This window comes from Phymastichus coffea, unplaced genomic scaffold (assembly GCF_024137745.1).
Source record: "Phymastichus coffea isolate CEN01 unplaced genomic scaffold, Cenicafe_Pcof_1.1 PCOF00178, whole genome shotgun sequence".
NCBI classification, from domain to species: domain Eukaryota; kingdom Metazoa; phylum Arthropoda; class Insecta; order Hymenoptera; family Eulophidae; genus Phymastichus; species Phymastichus coffea.
Genome location: NW_026706989.1, coordinates 173182 through 196458, shown reverse-complemented (window position 1 = coordinate 196458; position 23277 = coordinate 173182). Strand labels below are relative to the sequence as shown.

The window sequence follows — 23277 nt, the reverse complement described above, 5'->3', positions numbered from 1 at the left end:
GAACAGTTGTTGCTGAAGCATTCATGCGATATCTCGGACAACCCTCTCGCAACGCATTCCAAAAGCTAAACAGAAAATCGTGAACGCATCGAACAAAAGAGATAGAGACCGTGACGGAAATGAAAAACATATTCGCTAATAAGAAAGGAAAGAAAGAGTGAAATTGCTAACGTTCGTCATCGGATAGAAGCCCTCGCGCGCGCGCGCGTACAGAAAGGAAAGGTAAAAAACGAAGAGGAGGGATAGGGAAGGGGGCCCTAAGTTAGCGAGTAACAGGTGTCGGGGGGCCCGTACAACCTGTCGCGACTGTGTAACGCCATCGGCGAGCGCGACAAAGATGGAATGAGCTGCTGCTGCCGGCCGAGGCAGCTGGTGGTTATATGGCAGCCGGTGCAACGACTCGGAGAGAGAGAGAGAGAGAGAGAGAGAGAACGAGAGAGACAGAGAGAGGGAGAAAAGCACCGGCTGCGCCGTCGGGTGCCGGTGGCGCTTGTGATGCCTATGCGTTTTTCGCTGTTTCATTGGCGACCTGCCGAAAAACCTATCTCGCGCCGATGATCGGCTTTTCGCGCGCGCAGCTGAGAAACAACGCCAGGCCTGGACGTTCACCTGCGAGGCTCGCTTGGCTTCCGATGCTCCCTACTGGGAATTAGCCGGGTTAATGAGTCGTGCGCCTGGTATAATTGCCCGCGAGGCTTCTTCTTTTTCTCCGTGCGCCCCCGTCGCGTGAACTTTAATGAAATTCGCGCTTGTTTTCGCTTTTTCTGCGCGAACGCGTCTGAATAAAATTTTTTTTTTCTTCGGTCGTTTCTTTTTCTGCTTCTTTTCTTGCATAAATAATCGCCGAGAATAAGCGATTATCCAGAGACTTTGACTCGTTATTTATTTTTTTCTTTCCTTATCCAGTCACTCTTGACGGGGATTCACCGGGGAGAGTCTTTACTAACGATAACAAATGCGTAATGATTCCTTCTACGACTTGGTAAAGACGAGTTTGAGAGACGGCTAAATCAGAAATAAATGGAGAAAGAGACGCGACATTCGTCGACAAAGGCGACGTTGACGATTTTCACCCTGAAAGAACTCGATAACCGGCAAGTGTTTATAAGCGAACCCGCGTTAAAAAATGCAAGAGTCAAGGCCTGTCTTCGTGGCGTACACGTATAAATTCAATTCCCAGCGAACGATCGGAGTACAGAGACAGCAGCTAGCAAGCGAGTGTATACTGCACGGACGGAAATCGTTATAAAATAGTCAAGCCTCAATCCCCTCGATCTTCTCTCCCTCTCTCTCCCTCTCTCTCCCTCTCTCTCACTCTACTTCACCTATCTCGAGTTCCGGCTTGTAAAACGTTTTTCTAAAATACAGAGCTCGGTCAGGTGCAGCACTTTTCTCTCTCTCTCTCTCTCTCTCTCTTTCGTGGCACGTGCTCGAGGCGGGTTTCTTGTGCTCTCTCTCTCTCTCTCTCTCTCTCTCTCTTTCGGCCATTCACAATGGGGACTCGATTTTTCCGGGGCGCGAGCCTACTTATACGCCAACTACTAGACGAAACCTGCTTCTCAACAAGGGGTGGTGTGTGTGTGGATGTGTCTGTGTGTGTCTCGGTCGACCCTCGAAATGCAACACAGCAACCTCATTAGGGTCGTCGTGCGTGCGCGCGCGTGCATGTGTGCGCCCGCGCCACGCCTCCGATTATTGGAGTTGATTTATCGATGTGACGATTTGTGCTTCCATGCTGCGCGTCTTTCCTTTTTTTCTCTTCTCCGCAGTCGTCAAGGAGGGTCAATAACACGCACTCGATAACTATTCCGGTATCTCGTTGCAAAGCTTATTTACTAAGCTGGTACAAGTATGATGTTTTGCCGTGTAGGGGGATGATGAGTGTGGTATTCTTTTTTTTTCTTCTTCCGATCGCTTCAGAGCTATTATAACGTGCTTCTTTACAGGTGACAGTCGGAAGAATTATTGATATTTGCTAAAGTCGTGCACGATGAAAGTTACAACTGTGCGACCAGAGCTATTGATTTTTCTTAGAGCGCACCACATAAAATTATATTGGTTACGAACTAAACTGATATTAAATTGAATATTAAAATAATGCAGTTATAGATTTTTAACCTCAGGATATTCGATAGCAAAATGCCATTTTATCGAGTCATAACGTACTTCATTTACAAGAAGTTAACAAGGCATTCGATACGAAATTTAATGTGAAAATGTACCTGTGGTAATATGTTTTGAAAAGAGTTTTTCTTCGAATAGACGAGTGTTTTCTGAAGTGATCGCACATCCAGACCGAGCTCGAGGAAGGCAAGAGAACTCTAGCATTCAATCGTAATTCCCATTGTAATAAATGAAAACGCAAGCTCTGGAGGAAATCCCATCGTTTTAATTTGACTGTGGTTAGGCCTGCAAAGCTCACGGAAGCCGCGGCATATCTCGAAGTGCCTCCCCTTCCCGGCCCAGTTATTAAATAATCGTCAGGTAAAGTGGCTTTCTACAAAAAGCTCTAAATTAATGAGCCCATCAAGTATTACGCAATAAAACAAGAAAGAAAAGGTCCCCAAAAATAAACAAGCTTCCGCGATCAATAAAATCCTCAAGCAAGCAGCGACGTTAAAGAAAAAGGGAGAGAACTTTTCCATCCTGCAGGCAGGGTAAACACATGGTCGTACAAAAGGCTAATCAGGCAGACTGTCCGCTCATAAAAATCATACGAGTCCTGAAAACTCATTATCGAGCTCATTTCGTGCAGAGAGAGAGAGAGAGAGAGAGAGCAAAGAACCTCGCGCGACGACGACGGTGGTAGCGTTTTGAAAAGGGCCACTCGAGTTTCTCGTCGTCGTTGGCGTCTCCCTCGCAAGTATATCGTGGTTCGTCATCGTCGCGCGGGCGTCATCTTCGTCGTACCTTGCGGCGTTGGTTTCGCTCGCAGAACGCTTTTTTTATATGTGCCTTCGCCCGAGGCTCGCAAGCTTTCCTACATACCAGGCGGAAGCTACTTCTTCTACGTGGTCGTCGTCTTTTCTCTCTCCTTCTTTATTCGCGAGAAAGAAATGGGAAGGAAAAAATTTGTATGTGCCGGACTGGTAGGACGTATTTTCGTGCCGAGCGTATGCCGGGAGGTAGGAAACTTTGGGCGGGCGCTGGCCTAGTTTCCATGGGACTTTGAATCTTTCGCGTGGAGCACCGCCGACGCCGAAGAGGCGCGACAAAAGCTCCGGCGAGCGCGCTAATTAAGCGACGAACAGCCGAGCCAAACGGTCCTTTTCCACTTGCGCAGCGACAAGGGGAAAGGAAAAATCAATCTACCGACGGCGCAGGCTGCAGGAACACATCGGGCCTAAAAGTGCGCACGCCAAGCAGCGGCAGAGTCAGGTGGAACGATAAAGTTATTCGGTGCTCTGTCTCCCTCTCTCTCTCTCTCTCTCTCTCTCTCTCTCTCTCTCTCTCCTTTACCCTCGGTACGAACCGTTGGCGGCGCAAGCTGAGTGGCAACGCCGCCCGCGATAGCGCACGCCACGGCGCGCGCGCGCACACACACACACACACACACACATACACACAGGCACGCGGGCGCGCGCGCGCGGCGGCCGAAAGGTGCGCGTGTGTAGGTAGAGGAGAAGCTGGCAGAGAGGGGACGAGAGTGCCTCTCTCTCTCTCTCTCTCCGGTCGACGCGGCGGCAGCGGCGGCGTTTCCTCCTCCTGGCCGTCGCTGCTCCGGTTGCCCCTTCTGCGCTGGCGCGCCGCGAGCGACCGAGCGAACGTCAGTCAGTCTATCGGCAACCTGCGCAGCAGTCGCGTGTCTCGGTTCGCGCAGTGAGTAGCGTGTACGCGCCCCTCAGCAGCACACCCATCTCTCGCGCACTCGCCGACTGACAGACTCTCCCTTTTAGTTGCCTTGTTTTTTGGTTTGCCGCCAGCCGAGCAGCGAGCCAGGGCTTGCGTGCGTGCATACTGTGACCGTCCGAGAGCGCGAGGAGAAGCGAGGCCGCCGTTGCGCGCGCGCGCGTTGTTGTGTGCCTTCACCTGCTGCCGCGAGCTTTCGCGCGGACCGGCGCGGCTCCTGGCCCCTTTCCCGAACAGCCACTCGCACGGTCGGCGCGGCCCAAAGAAGACAGTCGCGCTTGCGCTTGCGCTGCCGGCAATCGATTGCAGCAGCAGCAGCAGCAGCAGCAGCAGCGGGAGCAGCGGGAGCAGCAGCGGGAGCAGCAGCGGGAGCAGCAGCACGAGCAGCGGCAGCAACAGCAGCAGCGGCGGCGGCACTGCTGGCCGCACGCACAGCCGCACACACTCGGACACACGCCAGGCGCAGAGAGAAAGTGGCGTAGGTGTGCGCGAGTGCGAGTGCGAGCGTAGCGCCGGTGGCGGCACACACCTGGCGATCGGCGGCGGTGTCGGCGCGCTGTCCGCGGCTGGCCTGCGCGACTGACATGCCCGCCGGAGCTGGCTCGGCAAGCAACCCGTCGTCGCTCGGAGCAAGCATCGGCCCCGAGCGCCAGCTGCGGTAGGCGCCCGCGCGGGCAGCACGCGAGGGAGCGGCAGCAGCGGCAGCAGCAGCAGCAGCAGCAGCAGCAGCGGGCCCAGCGGGCAGCGAGCGTCGCCGGACAGGCAGCCAGCAGCGCGGGCACGATCGCGACGACCGGAGCGGCGCCGTATTGGGCGAAGATAGGACTCGAGCTGGAGCTCGAGCAGGAGCAGCAGCTGAGGCAGGCGCAGGCGGCTGCTGCTGCTGCTGCCGCGGCGGCGGCGGCTCTCGGCTCGTTGCAGCAGCGCTACCAAGTTCAGCACCAGCAGCACCAGCACCAGCACCAGCAGCAGCAGCAGCAGCACCAGCACCAGCAGCACCAGCAGCAGCAGGCGGCGGCGGCGGCAGCGGCAGCAGCGGCCGCGGCTCAGCGTCGCCACTGGAGCCTCATCAACGCCGAGTCTTCGGCCTACCTGCTCCAGCAGCACCAACACCTGCTGCAGCAGCAGGTCGCAGCTGCGGCGGTCGCCAACCACCACAATCACCAGCAGCAGCAGCAACAGCAGCACCAGCAGCAAGCAGCGCTCGCCGAGCAGGTCGCGCTGAGCAACGCTAACACGACGACCATTGCGCCGCCGGCACTCAAGCGACCCAGGCGGGACACGACGCCCCACGCCACCGCCGCGACCGCCGCCGGCAGCACCACCGCCGCTGCCGCCGCCAACAACAGCAACAGCAACGCCGCCCAGCTGGTCGTCGCCGCGCAGATACACGGCAGCGACGACCTGTCGCCGCCGCAGACCCCCAACAACAACAGTAACAGCAGCATCGCCGCCGCCGCCCCCGCACAACCTAACTCCGGTCAGCAGCCAGACCAGACCGTGCAGGTTATCGTTGCCGCCGCTGCCAGTGTTCAGTCGACCACCACGCAGCCCAACAGTCAGAGCAACGGTCCCGTACCACAGGAACAGCAGCAGATCATGGACGCACCACTGTCGCAGAGCATGGACTCGGTCAACACCGTAGCCACCTGCGAGGACGAGGTTCGTGCCCATCCTTCCGCTCATTCCAGCACTGGCGCTCGGCTCGCTGCGGATCATTTTTCTCGAGTGCGATTCACCGTGTCCCCGGCCCGGAGGGGGTTTCGAAGGGAAAACTCCGTTCGGATCTGCGAAAAGGGCCTCCTAACAGCGAGTATTAAAGGGGACACAGCCGGTGAACACGGGAGAGCCAGCTTTCGTTATTCTTCTCTTTGGCGCTTCTCGCCACGTAAACACAAAAATTTCGTTGGCAATAAAGCAAACGGGTTTACAGAGTTATCCTTCTACGTGCGCACGCTTACGATTATACGTACTCGTGACGATAGCATATTTTTTTCCCGATACGAAGAAAAACACTACTGGCACGCGCACAGTACAGTCGAATGATTGGTTTGACGAAGGTGAGGGGTTTGGAGGGGGAGGGGAGGGGGGCTTTGCATAATTCGAGTTGATCGCTGTAGCTAGTCCAGTTTAATTTAGGCAGTTTGCGATCACACTGCCGCTGCACAAGGAGTTTGGTCGTTTGTCCCGTTTAGCCATCCACCATTATTCGCGAAACTTTGTGCCAACGAATTAGCCATCCACGGGCAACAATAACGAAATATTGCCGCCGAGTCGTTGAGATTTACCGACCAACTCGGTCGCGCACGGCTGCGGCTTGCTAATTAAGCTCACCTTTTTGCGATCGACGACGGCGACCTGGAGTCGGGTACGGGCGAGCGACAACCAGACGTAAACGTAGGCGGCAAGCGTAGACGACGACGAAGGACGGCAGTTCGGAAAAGTGGACGGTGGCGGCGAGCGTACGCGCGACCAATTAAACGCGAGACGTGAGCGCACTCGAGCGAGCGGGTATACAAAAGACACGTGCGAGAGAAGGGCGTGCGTACGCATACGCCGAGCGCACGAGCCGCAGCCTTTTACCTCCCCGTGCGCGAGACAGCGACGAAGAATAGACGTTGCCGGCGTGTGTGCTCGTTATCCCTGTGTATCAATTTCGCGCCGATTGACCGAGGCAACAGTTATTAGCGACAATCGAGACACCTACCGCCACGTTCTGTTTTATTCCTTTTCTCTCTCTTTCTCTCGCTCTCTTGCCGATTTTTCGCGGCCTGACAGTGTCACGTTGGCTGGCAGTCGTACTCGAGGCAGCTCTTTGTGATTATGCCATTGTTCCTGATTATCTATTATATTCGGTCGTTCGCGAGTGCGTTATGCAATTCTAACGATAAACACGACTGCAAGTTACGTTACGTGGCGAGGCTAACTGACGCGTCACGATCGGGTTCAATCGGTCTTTTTTTTGCACTCGTCCTGCGCCACGCACCAAGCGACAAAACGAGAGAGTCGATTATTCGAAACGAGCGCGTCGCAGAGCGAAAGATTCCTGGGGTGAAACAACGGTGAACGATAAGCTCCTTGTTACGGCGGAGCCGCACGCTTTCGATACTTGCGCAGGGACCTGCGCATCGCGCCCGGAGGCGAAAAGCTTGGACCTGCGCTCGTAGGAGAGGGAGTTTTGCGTGTGTACACACGTATATATATATATATATACGTCTAAGCGGCGAAGGACGACGCGCGTTTCAATGCAGCAGGTTTATTCCCACTAGAACGCGCGCGTGTAACGCCGCTCACGGACGCAGCGAGAAAATTGCGCAATGGCAATTGGATACTGTGGGAACTGCCGACTCTCGCGGCATCGACGTTTTAATTGTGATCGAGTCCGCGCGTATCGATGCTTCCCTGCGTCACTCGACAGCTCGAATATCGATATATTCAAATTGCACGCCCGCTCACTGCAAATCGGACCTACTCGGCGATCGAAAGGAGCACGACGCCGCGCTCTATTTTTTTCGGGAAAAACACGTAACACCCAGCTCCCCCGCGCGCGCACGCAGGATGTATACGTATATAACGAGGCGCTGTGCCTTCCCTCTCTCAGGTGCTGCCGCCGCCGCCGCCGCCGCTACCGCCACCGCCGCTGCCACCACCATGCGCCTGCTATTGATTTTTCGCGGCGGCGCCGCGCCGTGTCACGTCATATGGATGCCCCTTCTCACGACATCCTTCAATTTCGTTCCTTATTTCCGATATATACCTCTCCGTGTGCGTACGTACAGCTAGACCTTTAGTTATTTATGTATTGGTAAGCGCGGGGCTATATACGAATTATTACCAGAGGGAGGGTTGGCCTATAACGCCGTACGTGCATTTTTCTTCTCTCTCTCGCTCTCTTGAGGGTTGGGTTGAGTTCCCTGTGTAATGCGTTTATCGTCGGTTAATATATGTATTTTCATGGCGGCTCCGTTTTTCTCTCTTTCTCTCTCGACCCTTCCGTGTATTTTTTTTCGTTTTTTTCTCTCTCTCTCTCTCTCTCTCTCTCGGAGGACGAATGCCCGTTCTCCGAAAACGCACCAGCGACGCGCTTAATCAAGCTAGAGAGCTTTCGACTTATCATTGAAAATTTTTAATCGTGGCGTGTACGTCGAATCTATCACGGAATCATCGAGGATGGCTTTTCATCCGGCAGAGGCGAAAAGCAAAACTGATAAACATCGACAGCTACTCTCTCCTTTGAAATCCCGCTTTCGCCACTCCGCATTATTACTCTTTCAAGAGACGTTCCATTTTCAGCGAGGTAATCTACTTTTTCCGTCTGCATTATTAAGCTCCTGAATGAGGATACCTTTAATCATCTCTCGCTCGAGCGAATTTAACATTCGCTCGGTGTGGTCGAAGCTTCGGTCAGATTTTGATGCCGAAGCCGCTCGGCCCGCGTTGAGTACACGCAGTTGGTTGTTTATCGCTTGCGCGAGGTGGCAGACCGAATGATCGACCGGTAAGCGCCTTGCACGAAACTACATTTGCCTTTGGCGCGATGCAAACGTTATCGTGTCACTTTCCTAATGCGTTCGGGAAATAGGACAATGAAACGAGCGACATAATCGAGAGGGCTAAGGCAAACAAGACGAATCGACATTGAAAGCAAATAGTCGAGGCTTTCTCTTTCGTGTCAAAGTCCATTAGAGTCGACAGCAACAGCAGCCCTTTTCCCAGGCCAATATTCCTCTAATATCCATCGCGTCTCTCTCCCTCTCTCAACCCACATATTTAATCCGGCTTTCGCACATTTGTCACATAGCGGGCATTAGTAATCGAATTCCATCGCGTCTGCCGAGCGTCTGCTAGTTTTCTGTTTCTCCTGGCGCGTCTGTCACAACCCTCCTAGCATCGCGCGAGAGATGCAAAAGGGGGCAAGCGGCAGCTTAACAAAAATCCCCCCCTCTCTCCTCGCACACGCGCGCACACACAACGAGACGTTTTATGGTTTCACGGATAGTCGACCAGGATTACTCCTCGAGCGGAAAAAAGCCCTTTCGCTTTTTGTTAGTTTCGAATATAAGAAGGGACGTAGACGCAGGTGTTTGAGGGTGAAATCGGTGTGTCGGTGGCTCGTTCTGCGGGGAGAAACGCACTTCCGGCCGATAATTATCGGGAAAAGTCGATCGCAGCTGCTATTGTTTTTTTCTTTTTTAACGTCACTTTGATTCTCACGGTGCCTGACATTTTCGGCACTGATCAACGACGAAGGCTCGCACTGCCAAAAAAAATTCTCTGAATAACGCATGCGACACTCGGTTTAAAACCGACGCAATCCTTTTTTTCTCTCACTTTTCGTTTTCGCGGAGGCGTAATTGCATTTTAATCACCGCGGGGCGATACGATAAAGTTAAAATTAAAAAAAAGAAAAACGAAAAAAAGGGCTAAAAGTAACGATTAAAATTGAAACGACGCTGGATTATGAATAGGCGAAACTCGCGGCAATGTTATTTTTCAGGGCTAACGAGCGAGTAGTGGGTTCGTGAATTAAATGCTTGACGAGTCGCGTGTGCGCGTGCGCGTGTGCTCGTTTTTTCCTCGCAAACGAGTTTCGTGATTTGGTTGCGAGAGAGAGAGAGAGAGAGAGAGAGAGAGAGAGAGAGAGAGAGAGAGAGAGAGAGAGAGAGAGAGAGAGAGAGAGAGAGATAGATAGCGGGCGCACCGCGTGTATCGTCATCTTATTTAAAATTACAGCACGCCGGTGCGATTTTGATCTTGGCGACGTCAGAGTTTGCTTTTCTAACAACCTTTGCTCGCCAAGAGCTTTTATCGTCGAACAACCAAATGTAATTGGTTGGATGATGGGATATTATTTGCACGGGCAACTTATTAAACGCGCACATCTCGATTTCACGGCTACCACTGCTGTTGGTTGTTGTTCTTGTTGTTGTACGTCGAGGTATATATATCTGTGCTGCAAACCGCCGCTAGTCAGCAAGCCGGGGCAGCGGTAATTGTTTGAGATGAATTCCTCGAAATAATGAATGACGTCGGCAAATAACAGGCCCCGGTCGTAGAAAATATACAGCAATGGAAACTTTCGTGACTAGACGTTTATTGTACTTTTCATCGTTAAAAGAAAAAAGATTGTCAGTATTCCTCTTTCTCCGTTTTTTTTCCTCGATGACTTTATATTGCGCGAGCTTTCGATCCAATAAACAAAAAAAAAACTTGTCTCTGGAAAACGTCGCAGTCATTCGGGAAAATTGTAGCTTTGAAAAAGAAAAATTAAAAGCACTACTTTGCCGTGCGTTGCGAAAGCAAATTTTGTTCCCCAGGCAATATAACATGCATCTCTTCCATCCTGTGCGCGCGCGCGTGTGTCGCATCCGGCTAAAAAAAAAAAGAATTGAAGTTTTGCGAGAGAGTGAGGTTGGATTACCGGGGCAGAGAAGGAAGATTGAAACTCGATTCCAGAGGATCCTCTCAGTAGTACAGTATCCAACAGCGGCTCTTGCAACCACGAAAGCCGCACGACGATCGAGAGACGTTCATCTCTGCTCTGCCCTGTGTTGAAAATTGGTGCTCCGTGCGATGACTCGCCGCGTCGCATCGCCATTCGCTCTGCAGCTCTATATCTTATCAGTGTGCGAATCGGAACCACTGCATGTTCTTGTACAAGCACCACGGATATGCCTCGCAAGTAGTAGCGAGTGCTTTGATCAGACATGGTATCGTTCCAAGCAACGTGTTCTCGATATCGAAATTACGTTTTTGTTTGTTCTCGCAATGCGCAATAACCAATTAGACGACAGCGTCGATGGTAACAAAAAGAAAACGATTATAGACGTTAGGCGGAGAGTTACACTCGTCAAAACAAAACTCAATGCACTGCTTCTTTCCAGCAGTTCTAGTTTACTCAACTCGATCGAACAATAAAAGCGCGGAATGACTAAGAGAGTCGCGATCTCACGCCCGTCAAAAGCTATCTTCCTGAGAAAATATCCGATCGTTAAATTCTAATCTGTCGCCTTTTTTTTTTCTTCTCGATTCTTCTTCCGTTTCGCACGACTTCGTTCGTTATTTAGTCTGGTGCCTCTCGCAAGATAATAATTTGCCTCGCTTTGGGCGAACAGTCCCGCAAAACGACCGCGGATATTTCTTTTCATCGCGAAAATCCATTTGAACCGACGCTAATAAAAATCCAATTATAAACGAGAAAAAAAAAGAGGTACATTGTTTGACGCATTTGTATTTGTACTCGGTCGCTTTCGCAATCGCTCGTCTTTTTTCCTTTGTTTTTTCTTGTTCGTTAACAGCTGCCACGTCTCTAAGTGGGTTACAAGTGTACGTGTATAATATCGATGTAGGCCTCCCGTTATGTACCACCACACCTCCATGTATAATATCCATCGATAGGGAAGTACTTATTCGCCGCGTTTGATTAGAAAAGTATCTCTTTCCCATGAACGCAAGCTTTTGGTTCGCGTACGATTTTCGGGTGTGCCGCTCTGTTAGAATGGCCTCGATGTACATCTCGCATTGTTGTACATTGTAGCACACTTTGTTTATCGAAAATCGTCCGCGCGCATGCAAGCGGACGCTTGTGCGCGCGTGCGTGTGAGACGTTGATGGCCGCCTAGTTTTTTTTTAACCTTATTCTCGCATTGGAATTACGAATTCCGTGGCGTGATTTTTTTCTTCTTCCCTCTCGTAAATTTTCAGTAGAATATCGTCGCGGCAAAGTAGAGCGAAACTTTGATAAACGATGTGTATTACATTATTCCCGTCTCTCTCTCTCTCTCTCTCTTGCTCGCGGTCTATTTACGTTGGCAAAAACAACAAGAAGACAAGATGCGCGGAGCAAGTAGGATGCAGTAAGTAAAAGATTGGTTGTTTTGTTACGGCGGCTTTCCTCGGGCCCGAGTGCCAATCAATTTCGTATTAAAGTGTGAAAGCAATTGCAGTATGAAAGGCCGACAGACAGCGGCAAATAGCCCCAGTTTTTCCCGCGACTTTCTACAAGAGCAATCTGGCGCATTATTGAAAATCCACACGAGACGCCCTCTTCCTCTTTCGTAGGAAGATGCGTCTCGGTGTTGGCGCGGTCCGCGCGGCGGCGGTGGCGGCGGTGGCGGCGGCTTTTTATTCGCTAATTAGGGCTAATGAAGAAACATTCGGTCGAGCGCGCGATGAATCATTCTCGCTTCCTGGCTGCAATGATGCAAGCACTTCGGCCACAATAGCGCACGTACGCCGCGGCCGGCGCTCGAAAACTGGTGGAAGCGCCGCGTCTCCGTCGCGTCGCGGCCGGCATTCTTCGCGATGAAAGCGCGGATTTTCCATCTCTCGCCCACGTCGAAACGGGAGCTCTGCCGCTCGAGGCGTGCGCGCTCGCGAAGAGAGCATCGCACGCGCGCGAGAGACGAGTGGCGGTGTAGCCTCGTTTTTTGCTCCTAAGCGACAAGGCCGCGCGCGCGCGCGACACGTCGTCGTCGCTGTAACGGCGTCCAGCCGGGCGAGACGCCGATCGGCGTTAAGCTGCATCGATTCGGGCCTCCATTGTCGGCGTTTACGTCGACGGACGGAGAGCTTCGCGAAGGATATTTCGCTGCGCGTCGTTCGTTCGCGGTTCGCTGCCTGCCGCCGGCAAACGCGCTCGTCGCAGTCGTCGTTCCTCTTGGCTGGCTAACCGTTATACAACATCCGCTCTATTCGCGCTCGTGTGCGCGCTGCCTACATAGCAAAAGAGGAGCGCGCGCGCGCGGAACGAACGCGAGCCGTAAGACAGACGTAGACAGCAAGCGCGCGCAGTGTGTCCTTATGCCCATTGTTCCCGGCGCGCGCGCGTTACGCAATCGGCCTCTTCTCGCTCGCGCCGGATTCCCTTGAGCCGCCTTCTGTTTTTTCTCTCCCCTCCGCTTCTCGATGCTCTCGCTCTAGGCGCGAGGGGCTCGTTAACGAGGGATTGATTTCGTGTTTGCACGCGCGTGTTGCTTTTTCAGATTACAGCCGAAAACCGAGCGAAGCCTGCAGACGCGCGAGCTATTCCATTACACATTTTGTGGGACGGACGTAGGGGAAAGAGAGAGAGAGCGACTATCTCTTGTCGCGAACGACAATGTTCGCTTGTAACGCTCCGATCGAATTATCGGTGCGCACGTAGATGCGCGAGTCGCTCGCTCGTTTCTAATAATTCATTAATTTTTGTGGAAACGCCAGCCACGTATACGCGTGCAGTGCGCATTTCGAGCACGTCGATAGGCCATTGGCTCATCCCTCGCGAGGGCAGCTGTTGGCGTGACAAATACTGCTGTCTCTCGCGTCGGCGAGACGCGTCGATCGATTTTCCATTTCCACTCTTTCAAATTTTCTCCTTATCCTTCGATGGAAACTGTACGTGGCACTCGGCAGTCTCGGCTCGTTTACGAGCTGTTAATTATTCCCGCGCTCGCACACACGCGCACGTACGCGGTTAAAAAATACCCTAGGAGTATTAATGACAACGGGCAGTACGTCCGGCAGTAATGGCGGAACAGTTCGTAAAAGTGTCATCGTAAAAATTCCTTGAAAATTTTACTTTTGGTAATTACACGTCGGCTTCTGCACGGCCGCGAGGAAAATTCTGCTCTCTCGCCGCTACTCGAACTTCCTAATAAAACATTAAACTTTCGAAGCTACGAGCTCTCTCGGCGCTGCAATTAAGTTGCCAGTACATTATGAAGCGTCCACTTTTACGCAAGGCTGATATACTCATATAAAATGTCAATTAACCGTTTATTTTTATTGGATATTCATTCGCTAGCGTATCTCTCTTTTTTTTTCTTGCTATTCAGGTAAAATTGCTTTTTTATTATGTATAGAGAAATATGGACGCATGTGTAGGTGTGTGTGTGTGTGTGTGTGTGTGTGTGTGTGTGTGTGTGTGTGTGTGTGTGTGTGTGTGTGTGTGTGTGTGTGTGTGTGTGTGTGTGTGTGTGTGTGTGTGTGTGTGTGTGTGTGTGTGTGTGTGTGTGTGTGTGTGTGTGTGTGTGTGTGTGTGTGTGTGTGTGTGTGTGTGTGTGTGTGTACTTGACGTCAATGCGAGCGAGTTCTCATTCTGATATGGAAACATAACTGTGTGCGTTAATAAGCAAAGTTTCAATTCGAAAAGTTGAAATAGTGAGGCTACACACGCGTGCGTACGTTCGTTGATTACCTGACCGCCAATTCGGTCAACTCTATTTATTGATCCCCCTTTTTCGCTTTCGGACCTCCTTCTTTTGTACACCTTAGGGCAGGCGCGCACGCGTTAGATTGTGTTTTTAGTTTACGGCCTAGCCCATAATAGTCCCTTCTCCATAATGGAGTCATGGCATGAGTAAGACTTTTTTTGATTTCAGCTGTACCTTTTTTTATTATTATATTTCGTTGCCAGGGCTGAGATTGCGATCTCGAGAACTCTTTTTCTTTTTTTTTTTTCGCACGGACGCGATGTTTCATTTAATGATGACGGGTCAACTTAGGCTACCGTATTACGGATATAATTAATTGCTCGGCGGAGAAAAAGTCGGTGTTTTGACGTGTCGATTAGCCGTGAATTTATGTGCGAATTTTAGCCAAGGAAGCTGTTATGCACAGACTTGAGTTTAGATTGCAATCTCGACAAGATCGTTTTTTTCTTCTCTTTATTCAAAAGTAATCGGGGAAAGAGAGCTTAATTAAATGGAATTTGCGATGATTTGCAAAGATTTACGAAAATTATTTTTTTATTGCGGAGCTCATTTTAGAAATTGCAATTACAGAACGTCGGTATGTATAATCAAATTGAAAGCGCATACGTACCGAATAATAATGCGCTTTCATTCCTCTCGAAAGTTTCTGAAAAGCTGAATATCTTGTCGGCGCATTTTGCGCGCCGACGGGAGAAGTGATTTTCATCGCGAGGAAATTAATTGGGACTCGTGGCAAGAAAATGTTACGATCGTTCGGGCAGTCGGAAAAAGAAAATCAGTCTGCTGAGTGCAAGCGGTCGGCGAACGTTAGATATGCCGGATTCGCGAAAGACAAACGAGCCGAGAATTGTCTTCCGATAAAAAGAAAAAAGGAGCAAACGTTTTTCGAGCTCGACCAAACGTTCGCTTCCAAGCCAAAAGATATCGATCCAAGGAGGCGCGCGCGCCATTCACCTACAGCTATCACAAAGCCATTCTATTTTTCGCCAGCTGTATACGCCGAGTGATTATAAAAAACAAGCGCAGCTCACCTACTTTCTTCGCGCGAGCTAAAAGCGTCAAGAACGGAGTAGGCGAAAATGGATAGAAGTGGAATGAGTCGAGAGAGAGCGGAAGGGGGGAGGGGGAAGAAGAAGGCAAGTGGCAATTTAAACATTATCTGGCATTGTCCGTGCATTAGCGGGCGTGTGCACTTTTTTCTCGCTCTGGCAATTTAGCAAGATAATGGCGCCTGCGCGACTTTTCGGCACTTTCGCTCGCCGTGACTTCATTTTCAAACGAAACAACGCTGCTGGGAAAAGAAAGAAGAGAGAAGCGCGAGCCACGGCTGCACCCAAAGAAAACACAAGTGCTTTTCAATTTGCCTTTCTCTCTTGGAAACGTTACTGCACGCCATCTGAAATACTTCTTATCTTTTCACAAAAGCTTATTATATGCTGTGACAGCCAAGTTTCGCAAGTTCCACTGGCGAAGACTATTGTTATTGCAATTAATGACGCGAGACTCTGATAAATTAGCGTCGATCGTGGAACTCATTTTTGCTTCGTCAGTCGTGGAATAAAATTGACAGCTAATGCACTCGTTTCGGAACGAGAGAGAGAGAGCGAAAAAAAGGTGCCTTGATGGTGCAGTTGGCATAATCGCTCGTTACATTTGCTCCGGCATTTGTTAGGTGGCCTTTTTACACACGCGATCGATTTTTATCGGAAAACATTTTTCCTTTTCTTTTATGAGCACTGCCGCACGCACACACGAGTTCTAGGGCGTCGTAAAAGGAACACTGCGAAACAATACATCGCTTTATGTGCGGCGTTGAGAATTGCGCGAATTGTATATATATATATGTATATCTTTTCGGAGCAGTCAGTGTGCGACGACGTGACAATTGATTTGTAACTGCAAGCTCACGGCTTTCGCTTTTATTTCTCTTTCTTTCGCGTAAATAAAAATGTAAAATTACCCGCGGTTGCCGTGTGTCGCGCGCGCGCGCGTGGCTAACCAATCTGTCCTTCTTCTATTTATCAGATTTTTTTTCGTACGCTCGACGCGATGAGAGTGCAGAATGGTTTTTCTTTCTTTCGTGCCAAGCAAATTGAACATTTCTTTTACGAGTTGAAAGAAAAAAAATCTTTTGAGAGCCTACGTACATGAAATGGTCGCGCTCAGAGAAAGCCAGTGGAAAAATAACGAGTCTCGCGGCCAAGTAAATTTCATTGCATTTCCTCTCTCTCTCTCTCTCTCTCTCTCTCTCTCTCTACTCAGGCACAACGGGATTAACTGTGTCGCGAGCGGTAATGAGGTTTATTCACGAAAAAATATGGCGCTGTGTTTCACACGAAAAAATACCGCTTTCAAACGCTTTGCTGTACAAAAGTATGTATCTTTTCATATATTTGGGCTTAATTTGTTTTCTCGGAGTGAATGAGAAATGTGATGACTGCGAGGGAAAAAGTTGACGAAGATTAGACCTCGTATTTTCGAGATGACATACGTGCGTACGATTATTTTTTTTTTTTTTTTTTGAGCTCTCAACTTGGTGTGGAGTACGCACGTCCGGCGTCTGAGAGAAAGCGTGCGTATTTCAGGGGAGTCGGCGAAATGCAGTCAAAGACAAAAAAACGCCCCCTCTCTCCTTCACGCGCACTGTGTGTAGTGGATGTATCGATTTTTGTTCCACCTGTGCGCGAAAATGCGACGCCTTACGTAAGTTAACCGTCGCGCGCAGATTGCGCCTTTGCTAGCTTCGTCCCGTCGAAGAACAAAAAGAAAAAAGGAAAAGAAAGAAAATGTCTCGCGCTTAGAGCCCGTTTTTCTCTCCGGCATTTTTTTTTCACGCGCTCGCGCCTTAATTACTTTTTTTCCCTCGCTTCCTCGTTCTGATTTCACCTCTAATTAACGCTTCTTTTTTTTCGGAGGCAAGAGTTTATGGCACGATAAGTACAGCAACGAGAAGAGTGAGAGAGAGATAGAGAGAAAGGGAGAAGTTTTTCAGTGACGTGTAGCGTACTATTTTATTTTTACTCTATAGATAGGTAGAGCTTGCAAGGAGATATCGATTTTTCTATATTTGCAATAACCGATATCCCAGGACTTTCCGACTCCATCGCGTTACAATGACGATGCGACGGATAATATCATTATGGTAGGAAATTTTTCACCTGCAAACTCCAAATAAGGTATATAGAGTGTGACACATCTGATTATTCGACAGTTCTCTGCTCCCGTTTCTCTACCCGCACTTTTATCACGCCTACTGTGTGGCAAAAGTCGGAAAACTGCTGATCATTATGCATAGATTTCGCGTTCGGTTTTTTTTTATCGCGTGCTAAATGCATATTCGTACGCGCACGAGTCAAAGCTGGCACTTCGTCAAGCCTCGTAAAGTGAACAACATCTTTATGTATTAATCACGAGAACTGTATCATAAACTTTCTCGTTCATTAACGGAAAAAAAAAACGAATCAATAGCCATTGACGCACGAGTTGTAATTAAAAACTGTCACCAACGCTCGCGCACCTTGATGTTAGTCAAAGCGCGAGGAATAGGGAAAATAGGTCGGTATTTCAATTAGGAACTCCGCGAGAGCAGGCGTACATTTAACCAGTCGACTCGTCAAGGCTTTTTTCGGGCCAGGCAGGAGCGTAAATTATCATATCGCACGGGCGACGGAAGCGCTTTGCTCGCTTCCAAGCGGGACGTCGCACACAGCGATCCGCAGCGCGCAATCGATTGGCGTCAATAAAATAATGATGGTTCAATGCTCACACAGCGCGGCACACAATTGCAATCACGCTCGTCCGTTTGTTGATGCGTATACGCATCCGTTACGTCAATAGCAGACTCGTTGTTAGGTTGGTCTTTACACTGCTGTTTCTAAGCGCTCGCTCCCCCCCCCCCCCTCTCCCACACACCTTATCGCCCAGTTTTGCGCGCGCGCTCCGACGCTCTGAATATTTCATAAAGTGTAAAACGCTCGCCGATTTTTCTGTGTCTCCCCTTCCTCTTCCGCTGGGGAATTTCGCCTCGCGAGAAAGCCTTGCGAGCCGCGCATATCAAGCAGCCGTTCTCTCTTCACCGTAATATTTTCTTCGCGGGTAGGAGCGACGTCGCGGCGCGGGCTCGACCAGCAAAAGTTCGACGTAAACGATACGATGGCAATGGTAATAGCGGGCGCGTAATTCTTCGCGAATAGCGTGGTCCTTGCGAAATCTGGTGTCGCGTTGCTAAATAGTCTCGTTGCACTCTCGTTGTTCTCGCCCGCCTCGCCGACGAAATTGCTGCAAGAAAGAAAAAAAGAAGAAAAGAGAAACAAAAAAAAAAAAAAATAAAACACGCAAAAACGCAGATGAAATTTAGCGTTGCACAATGAGAACATTCCGCGCGATATACGTAATACGCGTGTATTACCCACTTTTGCGCGGTCGAAACTGCCTTATTACGCTGGTCGCTCGCGTAAAAGTTTTCGAGCGAGCAATCTACATCTGTAGCCGCCGCCTTGCGGATCTATTAGCGTTAATAAACACTCGCGATGTGTACACCGCGCGCTAACGTAACGACGCCGTAAAGGAAAGGGCTCGGGCCGACTTTTGCGCGCTCTCTTCGTCGATGAATTATTTATCGAGCGAAATCGGCGAGGGCGGAGGGGGGAGGGGAAGAAAAGGAGAGAGAAAAAAAACGGTCGATCCAAGCGCGATGCAGGAACGCGGGGCGAAAGATCGATCGCGCACGAATCGCGGGAATCGAGGTGTATCGCGCGCGTTCATTCAAATTCCCACGGAGCAATAAATGTTGAAGAGAGTTCGACGCCGCGCCACAGGCCGCGTGCGTTTCGCGGGCTTGCGAGGAGCATTGCGCGCGCAAGCTACACACTCTGCGGCGTGATGAATCTTTGCGGCGCAACGGCTCGCATTATCCGGAACAATTTCAAACCTAATACAATCCGCCGCGAGATTTTCCTAGCCTTTTCGTTTGTCCGCGTCGCCCATCGGGAATCGCATTAGCGGCAGCCATCGGACTCTGCATTTGCAATGTTCTTTTACTTTCTACGCACCGTCGTCGCAATGGGATCTCGCGAGCTTTTTACGCCGCTACCAGTGTTTGCTCGTCGAAAGGGAGACTTGCAATGTTTTCGCGGCCTTGAGTCTCGGCGTTCGCGTGGGATTAGCTCGTTGCAAAGTAAAGGCTCGCAGTTGAGATTCCGGATGGGATCTTTGTTCGTCTCGTAAAATGTACAAACCCCCTTTAACTATCAGAGTTGTTTCCGACCAATCGATTCGCAATGAAGAGCATCCCTCAAAGCAACCGACCGAAAACAAAGGATAAAAAGAAACAAAAAAAACCAACACTCGAGCGATTCGCGAATTCGTCGCGCACTCGAGCGCAGAGTGAAATTGGATCAATCGTCACGAAGCTTTTTTTGTTCGTTAATTGCGCGCCGAGCTTTTCATCGCGTCATGAATATTTGCCGCACTGCGAGTAAATCGAACAGCTTCGCGGACAAAGAGGGAACGGACAGCGCGGAATTGCGCTGCTGTTGTTGGTCGAGCTGATGGCGCGCGATGAAGCCGCACGGTAAATATTTCAGTGCGCGTGTAAAAAATTCAGGTGCCCCACACGCACCCATACAGACACATACGTACGCAGCAGTTGCCACGAAAGTTCGATGAAGCTTTCGGAGGGCCGCCGATCGAAGGGTGTCGATTGGCGCATCGCATTTTTCGAAATTCATTTGACGATCGATCAAGCGAGAGCGCTGGGATAATTGCACGAGTCCAGTCGACAGTCGGCTCATTGCCGAAACAAACAACGATAGAGAGAAAGTCAGCTACAGCGCGGCATCGTGAGAGACAAAGAGAAAACAAGTCGATGACCCTCGTCCACGTAACTCTCGACGAAAGTAAGATCGACTCCGGTTAAAATTCCATCTCTCTGGCACTTACGTAATAGTAATGAGTAAGAAGGAAAAAAGTGTCGGGGTGAAGCGTCACGCAGGCAGACAAGCTCGTACCTCCACATATTGTTCGGGCAATTTCGAGAGTGACTCATCCGCTCTCGCGTGGCTCAACTGAAAGAGAGAGAGAGAGAGAGAGAGAGAGAGAGAGAGAGAGAGAGAGAGAGAGAACGCGGGGAGGAAAGAGTTCGATGACCCTGAACTACTACTACTCCTCTCTCTCTCTCTCTCTCTCTCTCTACCTTTTACTCGGCCTCGACTCTCTTTTCTTCCTCGCGCGCGCCGCGCGGCTTAGACGCCCTTATATACTCGGGGCTAAAGGATCGTATATACACGATCATTAGCTTCGGCCTGCTGCAGCCGCGCGCGTCCTGACTCGTTGTGTGTCCGTCTCGTGCGGCGACCGAAAAATCTTTACCCACTGGTAATCCTTCTCTTTTTTTTTCCTTTCTTTACGGAGATTGACTCTCTTTCTCTCGGGTTTACACGTGGAACAAACTATCTTCTTTTAATTAGTTTTTCTTTGATGTTCTTTTTTTTTGTATTCTCTTTACAAAGAGTCTTTCTCGTTTGAAGTTAGGCGAAAAAAAGCGTCGACTTGAGGAAAAAACAGGTGTGCGTGTAAGGTATAGGACAGCAAGTGTATCAGGAATCGGTGGCTAGTAGGCAATATAACCTACTTACTTGACTTCCTGCTTTGCAGCCGCGCACTTGTAAATTGATAATGCGCGCTCGCGCGGAGAAGAAAAGGAGAAGAGGGAAAAAAAAAAATATTCTGTCTCGTATTATAGTCGGCATTGGTCGCGCGTGATCCGACTAGCCAATTGGCAACAGGTACATATGTACGCGCGCTTGGAATTTGCAACACTTGCACGCGCACACGAGTTGGTTTCTTTTGTGTGCTTCCTGGCTCGACTGGAGGCAAATCAAAGTTCCCTAGTTAATTACAGGCGAAGTCATTAAAGCGACCTATAAGATTTTGATGAGCAACGCGTGCCTCCCCCACGCGCGAAACTTCGTTAATTGGGCCACACCCGGAGCGAGGGGAAGCTGAATCCTCGTGTAAAATTGACGCGGACAAATAATCCGTTCAGGCGAAAACTCTTCTTGCTTGGGTGTGTGTGTGAAAACTCGGAGCTTTTTTGTTTGCTTTCGGCGTGCACGTGCGCAGTCTTTGAACCGTCGAAGGTGAATGTTCCGCGCGGTAACGCGAATAAAAAGAGGAAAAATAGAGAGAGAGAGAGAGAGGAAGAGAGGAAGAGTTAGCTGCGGGAAAGCGGATGGAAGGAAACGCTGTTTTGTTGGATAGTACATAGATAAAGACGAGCCAGAGAAGGGAGGCTCTTGTTTTTCTTTTTCAAAAGACCAGTCGGCGCATCCGTGCATGAGATTCGTCTGTTGCTCTCGCACTGCTGCACACACATGCACAAGCCCTTTTGGATTTGGTTTGATGGCTTATTGTGCGGCTGCCTTCTCTCTCTCTCTCTTTTGCTCTCTCGAGAGACAGACGATCATGGCGTTTTATATATCGGGTAATATCGATCGACAGTGCTAATTTCGATAGCGTAGGATTGGCTATAATTGCACATAAATTATCGAATTTACTGCGAGGCCTGAATTCACGTTATTAAAATTAAAAAAAATATCAGGCTCGACCGATCCATACGAAAAATCGACGTGGCAAATGATCCCGAAACACGTAGTCACCGTAGAATCCTGCAGCGAGCGTCAGTTTATCGAGGGAAAACGGCGATTTTGTGCCGCGCGCGAACGAGAGCGCCGACTTAGATGTGGCTAGAGATATTGGCATTGCGCGTGTTGCCGTTTCGTCCCTCTGCGCTTGACTACCGCGAGAAGCGCGATACTCGTCGATCGTGACGCGCGCGGCCAATTTTCACCGTCCACCTCGTTCTTCCTTAACGGCATTTTTGCCTCTGTAAAATTTCTACGGCACGTTGTTCACATCACACGACAATCGTACGACTTACGCAACGTCCCTTGCACAATGGAATGGCCCCAAAGCATTCCCCGAGTACAAATCAATAGGAGAATGCAATTTAAATATGACGCCCGCGAGTCAAGGAAAAGGAGGCACTCATTTGTACTCGATGCACGTGTCGGCGTATATCCCTTATACGTGAGAGTGGGAGAGAGATAAAAACGAAAGAAAATGGAGTAGGGGAATGGCAGCGGGATAGATTTAGGGGATAGGCTCGTGCTTGCTCGATCCCATGAGGTAACCCTGAGGCTTTTCCCGGGCTTTTCTCGTCGTCGTGCTCGCTGGCTTTTAAAATGACTCGGGTCTGCCCCGCCAGCGCGCGCAGCCCAAATTTACTCAGTTTAGCCGCTACTCGCGCGACCCTCCTTTCGCGCTCTTCTCCTTTTGTTGTGGACCAGCCCAAGATTTTCCACGCACACGCGCGAATTCGCCGAAGCGCTGCCGAGAAATCCGCGGAGCACCGGCCGGCCCCGTATTGACGCCCAATTCGGGCTTTTACGATGACGAGAACTTTACTGCCGCTCGCTCGCCCGCTACTTTACCACTGAAAGCGCGCGGGCAAATTTGTTGCATCGTAAAGCTGCGCTTTACCGATTGCTTTGTCGTCAATTGGCCTTGCGTAGGTATGCGCATAACTACTGGCGCTCGCTCCTCTCGTTTTTTTTCACGGCAGGCGGGCTTTTTCTTGTTAGAGTAGAAGGGAAAAAGAGAGACACGATCGTATTCCTCGGTCGTCCATTATCGGCGAATGACATTTCGAGCAGGTTGTAATACTTATAAGTACAGCGATAATTCGTCGGTGTCCTTTCCTCGGTAGAAAAGGAAGAATCGTCGCGTTACGTATATCACTCGGGTTGCGCAGACAACGCCCACCGCCATACATATCCTAGCCAGTGCTCTCGCGAGTTACGCAAGGCTTGTAAGACCGTTGCCTTGCGAGCGAGCCTCTTCGAAAGGACGGCAATTTGTCGCGAGCGCGGAAACGTTCGTCGGGGAGAGATTTCGTCAAGCGAATTCGCACAACGCCGCGGCGAAAATCCTTTTGTGCGCCACGCTGAATGCAAACTTTTGCAACTGTATATATTTGGGAGTTGGGGATTCGCGCGACGGAGTAGTCGTCGTCGAGGTACTAGATCAAGAGCCAAGAGACTGAATTACATTGTGCACGAGGATTTCTAAGAATGGCGCGCTTACAGGTCTATATAGGTATCGTCCTATGAATGACAATCGAGCTGCTCAATTTCCGAAGTGCATTCTCAATCTGACAGCCAGGACGCGCGCGCGA

General features: G+C 50.2%; 2 protein-coding genes across 2 annotated transcripts in view; both read left to right on the top strand.

Moving 5' to 3' along the window:
• Positions 1–4374: 4374 nt before the first annotated feature.
• The window catches only part of LOC131673467 (protein couch potato-like), a 44989-nt gene continuing 26086 nt past the window's right edge, over positions 4375–23277 (top strand). Inside the window, exon 1 of the mRNA XM_058951482.1 lies at positions 4375–5511. Within this exon, the coding sequence (XP_058807465.1) occupies positions 5449–5511 (63 nt within the window). The 5' untranslated portion in view covers positions 4375–5448. The remainder of the gene's footprint in view (positions 5512–23277) is intronic.
• Positions 4434–5288, top strand: LOC131673465 (putative cyclin-dependent serine/threonine-protein kinase DDB_G0272797/DDB_G0274007). Its single transcript, XM_058951479.1, has 4 exons — positions 4434–4454; positions 4528–4782; positions 4951–5203; positions 5269–5288. The coding sequence occupies exons 1-4, from the start codon at positions 4434–4436 to the stop codon at positions 5286–5288; spliced, it is 549 nt and encodes a 182-aa protein (XP_058807462.1).